At 34.8% G+C, this 16,152-nt stretch overlaps 2 protein-coding genes across 2 annotated transcripts; one reads left to right on the top strand and one right to left on the bottom strand.

The window, feature by feature from the left end:
- On the top strand, positions 9,447–13,472 carry LOC18592323 (UDP-galactose transporter 1). The gene is made up of 5 exons (XM_007018981.2): positions 9,447–9,885; positions 11,088–11,337; positions 11,446–11,653; positions 12,503–12,734; positions 12,995–13,472. The coding sequence occupies exons 1-5, from the start codon at positions 9,775–9,777 to the stop codon at positions 13,226–13,228; spliced, it is 1,035 nt and encodes a 344-aa protein (XP_007019043.2). The 5' UTR covers positions 9,447–9,774; the 3' UTR covers positions 13,229–13,472.
- On the bottom strand, positions 13,698–15,855 carry LOC18592322. The gene is made up of 3 exons (XM_007018979.2): positions 14,898–15,855; positions 14,213–14,334; positions 13,698–14,095 (listed from the first exon to the last, which is right to left on the bottom strand). The coding sequence occupies exons 1-3, from the start codon at positions 15,291–15,293 to the stop codon at positions 13,945–13,947; spliced, it is 669 nt and encodes a 222-aa protein (XP_007019041.1). The 5' UTR covers positions 15,294–15,855; the 3' UTR covers positions 13,698–13,944.

Below are 16,152 nucleotides of genomic sequence, written 5' to 3'. Positions count from 1 at the left end.
CCATACACTTGTCCCACATATCCATAGCTTAGATAAAATTCTCAAACTTATCCAAAGTCTCGGTGGAGTAATTTTTGAAATTTACACTTTTACCCCCGTAAAAGTGAAAAATTACATTTTTGCCCAAAAAACTGAAAAATTGCCCATAGACATATTTTTCATCCCTTACACTCATACCATTCTCCAATTTGTCAAATTTGATCTAAATTCTCTCAAAATCTCAAATTTTGTTTGCGGATGGTAAAATTACGATTTTGCCCCTACACTCCAAAAATCACCAGAATTAAACTTTTTCACTTCCTATCATTAAATTATACTCCAAATAGTTAATCTTGGTCAAAAATTTCACTCTATGATCAAATTATTATCTTAGGTGGCAAAATGACGATTTTGTCCCTGAACATCAAAATTTTCAATTTTACCCCTAATGAACCCTCGAACTCCGAACAATCATTTTTAGTCATTCCTGGACTATAAAATATTAAATTTCATCATACGATTCCTACTTGAACTAGTTCGATGTTAAATCAACTCAAGTGTATCGTTAGGTACGATACCAGATTTCGTCTATTCTTAGGTGTTTTCCTAGTATAATAACATGTTATTCAGTGCATGTATGTCATGACATGTGTTTATAGGGTCGGGTTTTACAGTTCATGAATGTTTGACAGGGATATGACAAAAGCTTTATGTTTTGATGAAAGGTGATGACAGGACAAATAATCAAATATAGGATGTCTAGTGACAGAATTTGATTGTGATGGTAATTCTTTGTAGTAAGCACTTAAGTACTTAGGAGCTTGTTTGTGTCTAGAACTCTTCCTAAGTGGCTGAACATGATTAAGGTGATCAATAGTATTTTCTGTTTCTATTTCCCAAAGCTGCATATCATTCACAGGTGCTGAATCATGGGAATTTTCATTTTGAATTTGTGTGGAAACATGTTGTGGACACAATATGGGTTCATTTTCAAGTAACTCAACAGGTATAAATTCATGATCAGGAAAATTGTTTTGGTCAAAGTCAAAATCATCAATATTACCAGCATGCATACTAGGTGTTTGACAAAATTCAGAATGTTGTGTATCATGCTGTATGTTCTTGAATGGGAATATATTCTCATGGAAAACAACATTTCTGGATACTTTAACCTTTTATGCATCAAGATCATAAACCTTATACCCTTTGATGTAATTTGGATACCCTATAAACACACATTTATTTGCCCTGCTATCAAACTTCTTCCTGTTGTGTGGTAATGTTGACACAAAACATAGACACCCAAAGACCCTGAAATAATCAAAATTTGGTTGTTTTTGGTATAGCACTTGATATGGTGACTTATTGTTTAGGACTTTGGTTGGCACCTTATTGATTATATGTATAGCAGTTAACACTGCATCACCCCAAAAATGCATTGGGAGTTTTGACTGGTGCAAGAGGGCCCTAGCTACTACAAAAATATGATAATGCTTCCTTTCCAGTACTCCGTTCTGTTCTGGAGTGCCAACACAAGACAAGTGATGAATTATTCCAGTTTTTGCATAAAAATCAACAAGCTCAAATTCCTTTCCATTATCTGACCTTATGCATTTAATTGAAGAATTGAATTGTCTTTGAACAAAAGCATTGAAGGATTGAATGATTGATGCAACTTCAAACTTTCCTTTCATTAAAAATATCCAAGTAAAACGTGAAAAATCATCTACTATAGTGAGGAAGTATCTGTGTCCAAAAAGGGTCGGAACCTCATAGGGTCCCCAAATATCTGTATGAATTAACTCAAAAGCTGTTTTTGTACTTTGTACATGTATTGGGAAAATAAGTTTCTTTTGCTTAGCAAGAGGGCATACTTCACATAACAAATCATTTCTATATTTGATATTTGGAAAAGCTTGGTTCAGTACATAAATTCTTTCCAGAGGTGCATGCCCCAGCCTAAAATGCCAGAGATCAAAGTTCTTGCACCCTGACTTAGAGGAATTGACAGATAAAACAAAAGGAAATTTAACAAGTTTTTCAAATGCAAACTAGTGTAACTTTTGTTCATCCTTATCCTGCATCAAAAAAAGTCTAGAAGACAACCTAGCAACCCCAGTCACCCTTCATGTGGCTATATCCTGGATAACACAGTGGCTGTCAATGAAGAAAATACAGGCTTTCTTGGATTTTGTAAGTTCACTTACTGATATCAAGTTGAATTTAAAATTAGGTACACAAAGGACATTTTCTAATGTCAGCAGAGGGGTTAATCTAATAGTTCCTATGTGAGTTACTAAAGCCTTCCTATTGTTTGGTAATTTGACAAAACAATTGCTAACCTGTCTGACAGAAACAAAATTACTCAATGAGCAAGAAATATGACCTGTTGCACCTGAGTCAATTATCCAGGAATTTTGTTTTACCATGAGAACATTTGTATGGTTGTGTTTGGTTGGTATGTTACTGAAGGTATTAAAACAAGAATGAATTGAGGTAATACCTGCAAGGGCTGAATTAACAAGGAAGTGTTTTGTCTGTTGATTACTTGGTGTAGTGTTCTTACCATCAATGCTTGTCATACTATTTTCATTCAAGATTTCCATTAATCTGTTGACTTTCTGCTTAAGGACAGATAATTGGGACATCGATCCAACTCTAGTTGACTCCTCCTCCTGATCAGATTGGTGCTCGGTAATATGATTATCTCCACCAGCTGACACACTGTTTGCTGCTGCCTTTCCTTTCTTGAGATTGCTCTTCCCTTTAGTGAACTTAAAGTCCTTCGGGAATCCCACAATCCTATAGCACTTTTCTTTCACATGACCTCTTTTTTCACAATGGCTACAGACCAGATCCTTTCTCACTTTCTTCTTTCCATCTGTTGAAGTAAACATAGCACCAGATTCCAGCACTGGCTGTGATTGAAACATGAGGTTCCTCTGAGCTTCTTCCCTAAGCAATAAGTTGTATACTTTATCCAAAGTTGGGATTGGATCCATAAGTATGATCTGTGATCTAACTCCTGAAAATGATTCATTCAACCTATTTAAAAATCTGAAGACCATATCTTTCTAATATTGGCCTGTGAACTTCTTGAAACAATCAGCATTGCATCTCCCACATTCACAATGTGGAAGTGGTCTGAAATTCCTTAGTTCTTCCCATATGCCCTTCAACTCAATAAAATAAGAGTCCACTGATCTAGTTCCTTGTGTAATGTTCCCTAGTGAGATTGTAGATTGCACACTCTAGTGTCATCAGGCTATGCAAAGTTTTGTTTTAAGGTATTCCATATATCAGCAGCCGATTCCATGTAAAACACTGTTGATGCAATTGGTTAAGTGAGTGAATCTAAGACCCAAGCCACTATTAGGTTGTTGCATCGTGTCCAAGGTTGGTATAAAGGATCTGTCACAGCTAGTTTTGGCAGTGTACCATTAACAAATCCAAGTTTGTTTCTAATTGACAGAGCTAAGAGGAATGATCTACTCCAGGCTATGTAGTTGTTTGTGGTCAATTTGGGATTAATTACCACTGAACTAGGTTGGTCTGTATGATATAGATAGTAGGGTGATAAGGGATCTGAGGTTGGTGATATTTGCTGCCTTGCAACAGCAGTTGTTGAAGCTTGAGCCATCAACTTAGTCGACTCTGTATACTCAGCCATCAGATTCTAGATCTATTAGTGAATGATCCTAAATCTGTTTAATTTAATGCCAAGTAAAACTTGCTAATCAAACAGTGAGAAAATAGATTCCAAGAGAAACTTACAGATGAAACAAAGAAGAGAGGAAACAGGAAATGCAGAAACCCTTTGTGAGCTAGTTGTGCCTATTCTCTGCAGAAACCCTCGACCCGCTCTGATACCATGACAAAATTGATGAGGCAGGTGACGCAAAGGCACAGACAAAAATGGGAGAATGTCAGATGCATTTCTCATTAAGGAAAAATCAGGGTACAGTGAGTTTTATATACAGCCCTGTAACTAATCAGGGAATAAAAGAAAGAAAATCAATTAACTAATCTGCATCAACTAACTAACTAACATTTAAAAATAATGAGTAAAGGTAACTCTTTAACAGTAACTTGTGGTATGACTGGTAAATAGCAAAACGTTGCGTTTTGCTTCTCTCATTTATTTCTTCTTGATACGGTGCGTTTGACTCTACCTTCTTTGCCCATCCATTTGCAGATTCGAGTCTCTGTCTCTTTTTTTTCTGTTTATTCTCTTGAGCTTATTTATTCACATTATTTAGCTAATAGATTCGTCTACGTTGACCTTTTAGTCTTTTTAAAGAGCATTATTGTTGTCTTTTAAAGGAATAAGAGAACATTTGTCTCATGTCAAATCCATCCAATCATCAATATAAACATATAAGATCAAGTTTCAAGTTTAGATTTTACTATCTAAATCCGTATAACCCCAAAAAAAACATAATGTATTTTATTATTTCATAGAAGCTTTTCTATTTGTCTCTAAATTAAGAAAATTGTGCATCAGATATTCAAAATCAAAACCGGTTCAATCGACAACCACATGCAATGCGTTCGAATGTTAACATTTCATTAAGGCTTTTAATTACTATCATTATGTCCCCCTTCCAATTACAAAATCAAAACCCAATGATTCTTAATTAGCTTACACCGTCAATGAAAGATAACTTTTACGGTATTTCCTTTTAATTGGACTAGAAGACATTTAGCCTGTTTGACCTAGTTTTTTTTAACTTAAAAGCTATTATTAAGTTCTTATGAAAAATAATAGCTTTTAGAATTAAGTTAAAACTATTTGGTAAACTGTTTAACAAAATAAATTATGTAAGCTCTAATTTTGGTTAAAATTACCATAAAAGGTATTCATGCCATCTTCAATCACCTAATAAGTTATAATGTTATACTTCAAGTTTATATATAATTTCATATGTTAAAATCGAAGAAATCAATCAAAAAAAGAAATAACTTTCAAACTTGTATAGTAGTAATAGTATTAGATTTTTGTTGATCTAACACGCAATCAAACCATATGCTTTAATTCCCAAAAAATAAGAGAAAAGAGGAAACGATGTATTTAATATATATTAAAATCTTTTTTAGTGAAAAAGAGAGAAAATCTTTAAATAGTATGAATGTAGTGTTGAATTTTAGATTTTTTTTTCTCTTAATCTTTGTCAAATAAAAAAAAATTTAGATTTTTATATTATGTTATTGGGGTTTCTATTTTTTTGTTTGTTTTTATAGAGAGAGATAAAGAAGAGAGAAATCGTTATTTACGTTGAAAAATAATAATTTGCAAAAAGAAGAAGAAGAGAGTGAGATTCTTGAAAATTATGTGTTTTTAAAAGAAGAGAAGAAAAAGCTTCTCAGCTTTTTTTTAAGCTCTTTTTTTAAAAATTTTATTCTAAAAAAAATTATTTTTTTTAAAAGCTTATTAACAAATTATGTTTGGCTTGACTTTTGCTTTTAAGAGGTAAATAAATTGAAAAAAAGCTAAACCAAACATGCACTTAAAATATGTATAACTTTCAACTTGTTTTTGCATGCAAGCGGTACGTAGTTCTTGCACTTTGGCTCAATGTTCATTCAATATCTCACCTAGATTTTCTACCAAAAGAACCCATTTACAGATTTAGTCATCCTCATATAATTTTGTGTAGCGATTGAAAACAAACATATTGAGCTTAAAATCAAGACCTTAGCCCTTACCTTTTATCAAATTTGGTGGAGACAATTCTTTTCAACACAAAACAATTAATATCAATGTTTGTTTCCCTAGATATACTGTCGACAGTTTAATTGAATGCTCAATCGCCTTTGTAAGCTAACTGTTATCCGTATGTTAACACTGAAGCTATAAATTAAGGAACTAAACATATTTTTCTAGTTGGGAACTAAGTTAAACTCAAGCTGGAAAACTTAACATCAACGCATTCAAGATCACAAACTTGAACTGCTAAGATCTTCTCCAAGCCATAGAGGGCATTGATGAACTGCATGACCATGGAGATCCGACGGCACTGAAGGGTTGGGCAAAGAGTAATGCCCTCTGATTTTGATATCTTGCTATAAAACAAAAATGGTAGTCAATTTCCATACCAACATATATAGTCTTTGAATGAATAATCGGAGGTTCTTGGTGCAGATGAAATTAGGTGTTATCTCTTTTGAATTTTAGAGAATAAATTCAAGACTTCAATCCACCTGACTGTGATGTTTAGCCATTTTCCCTTTGTATCGATCAACCTCCTCTTTATAATACAGTGGAAATTTTCCATCCAAGTTTAGTAGTGGATGACTGATGTTATGTGCCAACAATAGAAGCCTAGGATGCTATCCTCTGCATAGGCTTTCACAGTTTCCAGCGATCACAGACATCTATTTTCTCGTCATTCGTACTAAGTTGAAGGCTTAAAGCAACTACCTTTTCTCTTACATATATATATATATAAATAAAAGAGAGAGCAAACGTACTTTCAGACATGACTTAAAAAAAAAGCCTTTGAGCATTAGCCATTAATAAGGATGTCATAGGGTACCTTATTATGGAATATTCGTGAGTATTTGATTCTATTAAGTTGAATTAGGGTATTTAATAAATGGGTTTGAATAGAGTTTGGGTAGTGATTTCACTACCCGAATGGAGTTCGAGTATCACTCTTAGGGTAACTGTTATCCGAATTCAGGTAAAGAAAGAAGACAACCAAAGTTTATACTATCTTGACCAACAGTTTTTTTTGTTAAATGTTGACAAAAATATTAAAAATATAGTTAGTTACATTATTAATGTGATGACATTAATCTATATAAATAAAAATATTACTAGATTATCTAGGAAGAAGATTTTAATAATTTTTTAATTTAATGGAGTTTTTAAATGAATTAAGGTAATTATAGGATAGTAAAAATGTAATAGGGTTAGGGTTAGGATAGTAATTTTAAAATTATTCTAGTAGTTATTAAGATTAAGATAATTAATTTTTTATAAGATTAAAATTCGTGTATCTTAAAATTATAAAATACCCGACCCGTTAACATTCCTAATTAAAAGACATACATCATAAATATCCATATATCGAGCGAGTGGTTTGGTTGTTGAGTGCTCGAAACGGTGAATTGGTCATAAATATACGACATAGTTGATTGCTTTTAGTCAATTGTTTGTTTATTCTTTTTCTCAATCCAGTGGATTGTGATGTGTGAAATGTTTGGTAATCGTCCATATTTCCCAATGCAGTCAACTTTCTCCTCATTCTTACACACATACGCGCTTAATTTGCTGCTTCACATTGATTTTTGAATAGCACTAGGACGTGTACGTTAAGAAGAAAGCCGAGGATTGAATCGTTCACTCGAGTTGCCAAAGTTCCTTTTCAATATTTGGGAGTCTTGATCAATAATATATAGGAACAGGACCCTCAATCCTTCATTTCAACTTCAAGCCCACGTTTCATAGGAGAATATGCAGCTCCTAAGAATTTACACGTGAAGTGGGGCAACTTTTAATGAATTCAGCCTGCAAAATTAGGTATGGGATGATTAGTGCCTTCCCTTCTTGAAAGTACCTTTTGCCACGACTTGCACATTTGTTAGTTGTGGTAGCACCTTACTTTTAACATTCAAATGCAGGTGGCCTAACAGCTCAATTTCCTCTTCTTTTCTTAATTACTGAACTGAATTTTTACATGTCTAGTACTTCATATGGTTAGTACTCTAATAAATAAGATTGGGTTTTCCTTTTCATCCATTGCTTTGGGTCTCCTTTATGTTTTTTCTCAACAATTGAAGGCCAACCCTAACACTTTGGTTGGGAGGGCTGGTGCTGATTCTAGCATATTCATGACCAATTTGGAGGAAGATTGTTGTGATATACTGACATTATGTTAATTTCACAATAATTAGTATAACCATGTAGGTTTTTTGTTTTGGTAAAATTCTAATATGCTTAATTTCAAATTTCAATTTTATTATACTAATGGCACGTTGACTCAATTGATAGGTTCGTTTATCCAACTTATTAATGATTTATCTAATACTATACAATGAAATAAATAATTATTCTGAACATTTGTATCCTATTATTGAAATTAGAGTAACCTAGATGCCCAAATTTTTATGACCAAAAAACTTTTATTTTGTTTGATGCAAAGTGGAAGAGACCACCCTTGTGAGCCTGGAAAACTTCTATTACAGGAATGTATACTTCTCTTTGTCAATGATCTAAACAGTTGATCCATGTGCTCCAATTTGCCCCCAAGTAATTGAATAACTTCTCCTCTACTCACTCACATTCTGCTTTGGTAGTTGCCTTGATCAAACGTTTTCTAACTAAGCTATCTTATTGGGGACATACAGAGATACAAAACGTTGCTGGTCTCCTCAATGCATGACTTCTGATCGTTGTCTCTACCTCTCCAATCAAACCTTATTTGGTGGCAATCCAATCCTGGAAACGCATGGCCATGGCCCATGTCCCTTCTTGCTTACTGAAACATGGAAAAGTAATTTTCTTCCTTTAACTGTTTCATAGTTTCATTTTGAAATTTGTTAAACATGGGCCATACAAGAAGAAAACAGCACAGGAGTCGAGACTACGAAAATGAACAAGAAAAATCAACCAGGATCGAGTAGGGACCTTGAGGGAAAGGATCTTTTTGGCATATTATTATGTGCTTACTGTCATGGTTCAATTGGTTTGGTTAATTTTTGACCATCCAAGGAAATGGAGGCGGCTTGTCGTATTTTAATTTCATTTTGTCACCCTCAAAACTCTGACGTATATAGCCTGTAACTCTACAGACCAAGGCTCGAAGGTTAGAAACAACACACAACACCCTTTATCATCACGAGTTATTTCAACACCGAAGGTTGATATATTTAATACCCTAAACTTTCTTTGTCATGGTTTGATGGAACCATAGTTGTCTCAATTAAATTTGAGCTAATCAGCTTCTTTATTATCAAGTATTTTGAATTAAATTAAATTTGGATTATGATTTAAATTTTAACAATGATATATACATCAATTATTGTTATTTTAATAGGAAAATGAAAAAAAGAAAGAAAGAGACTAAAGTGGGAAATAAACATTTACCTCAGATACCAATAATCAAAGCCATAAAGTTTTGTCCTAAATACAGGACAGTTATATTTAGAAATTTCAATGCACATTAAAGAAAAAGAAAAACTTTATTTACTATTATATTCCCCCCGTAATTATCTCCACTTTATTACAACTCCTAAAACTAGATAGAAACCAGAAAACAAAAATGCTTTAATTCTCCAAAGTGAGACCAATTCTATGATTAGACACAATCCGATTGGTAAGAGATTCTAGTCAACGTCAAAAATCAATAAAAAGTATATACATTGAGTGGCTGCGATCTCCCCCATTTCGTAGGAACTTTCTTGTAAAAGGGGACCCCACCTCAAATATTAAAAAAAACAATAAACATAAACATAAACATAAACATAATTTCCATGGCCAGACGAGATACGTTTAAAATTCAAACCCTACAGATTTAGAAAGAGAGAGAGATAATCACATGGAAGAAGGCCTGCCTCCACCGTTACACCCTCCCTCACATTTTCTTTAGGTTTCTCTTTTTCTCTCTTTCTCTCTCTTTCTATTTATATAACTAAGCTACCACTCCAATACCCTAAAAACAAGATTTGTGAGGTGGGTTTTTGTTCTTTTTCCATTTTTGCTTGGCTTTTGGTTCCGGGTTTTGAATTTGGTGATCTGGGTTTTTGGGAATTGTGGGTTTTTGTTGAGAGAGAGAGAGGGAGGGGGGTGAAATGGAGGACGGGATGTTGTTGCAGTGGAGTGTTTTCAGATCTCTTCTTGCAATTCTCCAGTGGTGGGGCTTTAATGTCACTGTGATTATCATTAACAAATGGATCTTTCAGGTTTGTTTGTAATTTTCTTTATTGATTTTGACACTTGGGTTTAACTTAATTTTCTTATATTTTGATCTAATTATTTCCTTTGTATGGAATTCTGTTTTCCCGTTTTATAAACTTTTGATTTTGATGCCTTTTGTTTTTCCTTCCTCGATTTAGTATCAGTGAAAAGTTGGCTGGAGTTTGTTGATTGATTCTTGGTAATGCATGCTAGACTATAATTTTCTGTTTCTTTTTTTTTTTTTGTTGCTTTTTCTTTTTGCAAATTGAAAATTGAAAATTGGAGTTCTCATGTGGGCTATCACTAAGCTCAATAATTTATTAAACAATACAATATTATAAAAATTTTATATTTGAAGAAGCTACTAGGTTTAACTGGTACAATTTAGCTGGTCAATTATTTAAGAGCAATTGTGTTGGTTCTTTTCCTTTTTATCACCTTTTTTATTATTTAATTGGGTATCGTAATCTAGAGTAACAGCCTGATTATGGACTTAAATATGCATCTTATAAGAAAGATACAGGAGTCATGGGTAGGCCGTCAATTTTGTTCCTGTTAGAGGAATGTGGCTGCAATTTTCAGTTTTATCTACATAAGTAACAGATCTAGGAATATAAGTATCTCTTAATTATATGTATGATTCCTCATACATTAGTATCATAATGTTTAATTTGTTTGTGTAGTACACGTTGATGAGAGGTGGGAAAAAGTTAGGGTGGCTGTTTAGCATGTTGTGAAATTAAACATGAACCTTTAAATTGTGGCTTGACAAGTACACATGTCTGCTTAAAGAATTAGCCAAAATTTTGAATGGTTTAATGGAATCTTGGAACATGCTAGTGATTTGGTTCTGCTCTTTCAATTCATTTGAAATGTTTCACCTCTGTTCTAAAGTTTCAGGTGCTTAAAAACACCTTCTAACTGTGCTTCTTTCCTGATTTAATGCTAACTATCAAAATATTTCCCCTTTTACATTTTTTTTAACTTTAATGTGGGCATAGCTGGGTGCATATGACCCTTTTGGTTGCTCTTCAGTCCAATGAACACCTGCCATGAGTTTATTTCTCTCTAAAGTTTTTCTTTCATATTTTTCTCTAGAGGACATAATAAGGTATAATATTCATACAATTGTTAGATTGGGATATTTGGTATCTTAGATTGGAATATAGTCTAAGGTCTGAGATATGACAGTTATTTTTTCCCACAGAAGTTGGATTTCAAATTTCCTCTATCAGTATCATGTGTTCACTTTATATGCTCATCAATTGGAGCATATCTGATAATCAAAGTGCTAAAGCTTAAACCTCTAATAGTGGTTGATCCTGAAGATCGTTGGAAACGGATATTTCCCATGTCTTTTGTGTTCTGTATCAACATAGTGTTGGGAAACATCAGTTTACGCTACATCCCAGTTTCTTTTATGCAGACAATAAAGTCATTCACTCCTGCAACCACAGGTGAGATTTAGAACTTATATGCCTAATTATCATCTTTTGTGTCCCTTATCTTGATATAACTCATGACCAAATATTATCATCAAATCTGATCTCTGTAAATTTTTGCAGTTGTTTTACAGTGGTTGGTATGGAGAAAGTACTTTGACTGGCGAATCTGGGCCTCTTTGGTTCCTATTGTTGGAGGAATACTGCTCACATCTATTACAGAACTTAGTTTTAATATGTTAGGTTTTTTTGCTGCCTTATTTGGATGTTTAGCTACTTCTACAAAGACTATCCTTGCAGAATCTTTGCTGCATGGATATAAGTTTGACAGGTAATGCTGTTATTTTTGTTATTGTTTTGTTTTTCCTTCTGGCCATCTTTGATATTTTGGATATAAGACAACCGTGTTGAAGCTAAGCACATATTCAATGTACTATAAACTGGTTTGTGACAGCCATACAATATCTCTTTCAACACAAAAATTTAGTTAATTTCTGTATACAAACGGAATGACTGGCATTACTTTGGCCATCACAACCTCCAATAGCCTAGATTCTTACTTTTGGGGAAGGTTTCCTTTGACTGGCGGACTTCTGGTTGACACAACCCTCAGTCTTCCTCTATTACCCAGGAAATGTTTAGGTGAAGAACAATTACTGCCAGTAATTTCTCACTCTCTAGTAAAACGCAGAAAACTGTTATTTAAGCTAGGTATTGGACATGCGAGGCAGCAACATAAAATCATCTAATTACATGGACATTCTTCATCATAGACTAGTTCTAGTCAATTAACAGAGCCCAGTTTCGATGTGAGATACAAGGGCTTCCTTCCATTTTGAGGATAAAGGCTGATTATAATTCCAGCCTTGTTTTTTTCTGGCCAGTTTTTATTTGATGACTGCTTGTTGTAACATTATAAGAGTTCATTACATTCCTAGCTGATGTTGAAGTATGTGATTTCATTAATATTATGTAAAGACCTTTAGTTTGCTTGTTCTTTTTTCTTGAGCAACTGAGGCTAAATGAGCAAAGCTATTGTTGGTTATTTATTTATTTATTTATCTTTGAAAATATTTTGGCTGCTTGGCTCTATCCCTATGGAGAAGGTTTTGGTCTAACGTATTAATTCACAAGTTTTCTGATATTGTTTCACTTTACTTTTTGGTGCATACTCGAATAGCATAAACACTGTCTACTACATGGCACCTTTTGCAACCATGATCTTGGGAGTACCAGCACTGTTACTTGAAGGTAATGGGGTTATGGATTGGTTTGAGACCCACCCCTCTCCCTGGGCAGCCCTAATCATTATTTTCAGCTCGGGAGTGCTGGCCTTCTGTCTTAACTTCTCCATTTTTTACGTGATTCACTCAACTACTGCTGTCACATTCAATGTTGCTGGGAACCTTAAGGTAATGGATCCCTTTTATGTTCTGACTCAGTTCTACTATTCTTTCTATCATTATTGCTTGCATTAATTGTGGTGTGCAAGTGTTTATGTTTTACTATGAATCAAACCCTAAATATAATTACTTGTTCTATAATTTATTTTTCTGTTACAAATTCCATGCAAAATTCATCCCCTAAATGTTGCTCTCTTTTTTTTCCATATCTGAGAATTTTGCAGTTGCCTGTTTATCATTTTGATACATAAAATGTTTTTCCTATACAGGTAGCAGTTGCTGTATTGGTTTCATGGCTGATATTCCGAAACCCAATTTCGGCTCTAAATGCCGTAGGCTGTGGTATTACACTTGCTGGATGTACATTTTATGGGTATGTCCGACACATTCTTTCCCAACAGCGTCCTGGAACGCCGCGAACACCCCGGACACCTCGCACGCCAAGGAACAGGATGGAACTGCTTCCCCTTGTAAATAATGATAAGTTAGATGATAAGGTCTAATTACGTTTGTAATGCCTGCGGTTCTTGGCTTTTGGAGGAGGGATGATACAAAGAAATGGCATAGTTTGGACAGGATGCGCCATCACTTTATGCGAAATTTACATTAGATTACTCATTAGTTGGAAAGTTTTTAACATATTTTCTTGTCTCAAAAACAGAAATTTATGAGGTTTCTTACATCTCTTTATTTATTAAATTGCCTCTAAATGTTGAGTACATGAAACCAATTGGAAATTTTTATTTTCGACCTATCGGCTATGGCTGATACCATCCTCTGTTTTCCCTAGCTTTAGGGACAAGGTGGTATATATATTGTTATTATCTTAAATTTTAACTTCATTAGACACCTTAATTAAAAGATTACTCCTGCATTGAAAATTTATCCTTGCAATTGAATTTGGAAATTAAACTCCCAGAAATAGAGGCAACCAATGCAAAAGAGCAGTAGGTGAAGAAGAAAAGAAACTTATTTTGGAAGAGCAATAACCTCAATTTCATTAGAGCAAGACATAGGCACGAGGAGTTCGTTTTTTTATGGCAAAGATGAAGAGTACAAAGCAAAATCTAGTCAGTAGTAGTTATACATAAGGTGAAGCCTAGATCAGAAGCTAATACTATTATTAGAGTGATTTTATACGCTTTCCTGGGGTGTCTAACTAGGAATCATATATATTTATATATTTAGTTAATAACAGTCCATATAAAATTAACTAGAACTAAGCCAGGAGCCAGAAATTCTTCTGCCACCTAGTGCTGATAAGGTATCCACCGACGCCTTTGCTCTGCTTCCTAACCCCTATGGTTAAGCAATCTGCACCCTTGATGCATTGCTCCACAAACTCCTCAGAGCTGCTGGTCCCGCAGAGACTGCAAAAGCAACCATCAAACAGTTCGCAAGATAATAAAGGGTGAGATTGGTTCTGAGATCTGAATGAATGATGGAAAATGTGTACTTGTGGGAAGGTTAAGGACTAAAGGACCCACCAGTTTAAGAACGGAGATGGCCTTTTCTGACCCAGTACCAGCACGGAAACCTCTAGCTTCTTCACTTGGCTCATCACTGTCGCCAGCTTAGGCCCTTGGATAACCAGTGCTTCAACTTCAACCTGAGTATTGCTCCCATGAAAACCAAGTTACATACCAAACAAGGAACATACTTGTACTAATTATTTCATATAAGACTAAGAAGGTGAACGATAAACCTATATTAAAGAACATGATCTATAGCATCTCTCACACAACCCAAGGAAAAAACAAAGACAGAAAAAGGAAACTAAAGAAAACAAAGCATCTGAAAAATTCCCCACCCCTCCCCTCCCCTCTCTTCCTGCCATACTTTCCTGCTGTCGGTTCTGCAAAAAAAATAAAGAGAAGGCAAACTGGGGGGGCATAGAAAAGCTCCCTTCACCGTTTAAACATGCAAGTAACAGAGAAATGTTTAAAGAAGAAAAAGCACTAAAAACTAAAGAACAATTTGAAAATGGCCTCTCACCGAAAAGGTACTGAAAGGGAAGAAAAGGAAGATCAACTCAAGTTTTTCTCCCGCTCTTAACTCTTCACTCCTAACATATTGGTTCCATCGATCAAAAACACAAACATGACAGATTTTACGTTTTTCCAGAAGATAGAAACTTGACAGAGTAACAAACTTCAGAGCTATCTACGTTACCTCGGGTTTACAAGCCTTGCAGAGTGACCCAAGAGAGTTAGCAAGGTAAGGAGAACAAGATGAAGACTCGGAACTCTTTTGGCTAGGAGATATAACATGAAGTAAAGTAAGCAAATCACCCTTGTTAGCTACATGAGTAAGAGCCCACATCATTGCATGCTTACAATGTGAGCTTTGATCCACTACAACCATCACTCTCTTCCTTATCACCAAGCCATTATCAACACCGTTGCCATACATGTTAAGCCCTTCCATCTGAGTTAAGCTTGTCTCAAACCTACCAGAACTGTTCCCACCGACGTTGTTATATCTGCTGTTCCCTCCCCACCTCCAGGATGTGGATTTCCAAGCTTCTTTTCCACTAAGCTGCCTCAAAAATGAAGCTGAAGTAGGCATTTTTCTGTCACTTAAATTAGCCAAAATTGGCAGGCAAGACTCTTAAGTACACTAACTAGTAATTAAGAGAAAGACTCCCGGACTACAAACAGCAGGCCAGTAGCAACACAAACAGGGAGAAAAGAAAGAGATTGAGAGTGAAGTTGGGGCCTTTGGTGGGGGGGTTTCTGGAAAGTCGTGGGGCTTTAATATTGAGAGAAGACTGAGCGTAACAGAGCCAACAGAGTCCCAAAATGAACTGAAAACTAAAAAAGAAAAAGAAATACAAGAGAGAGAGACAAAAAAGAGTGATGGATGGCAGAACGGAGGAGTTAAAGTGGTGGAAAGGGGAGGCAGCAGTGATGATGCAAAACCATGATAATTTATCTTTGTTGCAGGTTAAAGTCACGGGAATCCCTTGCTATTCTGTGGCTTTTCACTAGAGAAGCCCTTCGTAAAAACAATTGCAATAGTCAGGTTCTCGTCATGATGAAAGAGAGGATTCTTTTTTCTTTTCTACTGCCAAATGCCAATACCTTACCATTTCCATCTATTGTTTCAGATTCTTTTTCTACTACAACATATTTTTTAATTTCTTTNTATAAAAGGAAAATGAAATTTATATATATATATATATATATATATATATATGTGGTCATACATTTTCAATTATTGCAAAGAAATTTAATGAATTTGCCCATGTCTATGATGAAGAGTGTTTTTCATGCCAGCGAAGAAAGGCACATGGTCCTTTCTTTTCTTTTTTCCTTCCTCGGGGTAGAGTTCCTCGAGACCACTTTCCACTTGTAATTTAGTTGCAACATGCCATTTATGTTTTGCCAACTCTTTTTCAAGGTGACCACATACGGAGTTATGGACA

The sequence above is a fragment of the Theobroma cacao genome, chromosome 8, assembly GCF_000208745.1.
Source record: "Theobroma cacao cultivar B97-61/B2 chromosome 8, Criollo_cocoa_genome_V2, whole genome shotgun sequence".
NCBI lineage: Eukaryota > Viridiplantae > Streptophyta > Magnoliopsida > Malvales > Malvaceae > Theobroma > Theobroma cacao.
Note: the sequence above shows the minus strand (reverse complement) of the source record. Positions and strands in the feature narration are given on the sequence as shown.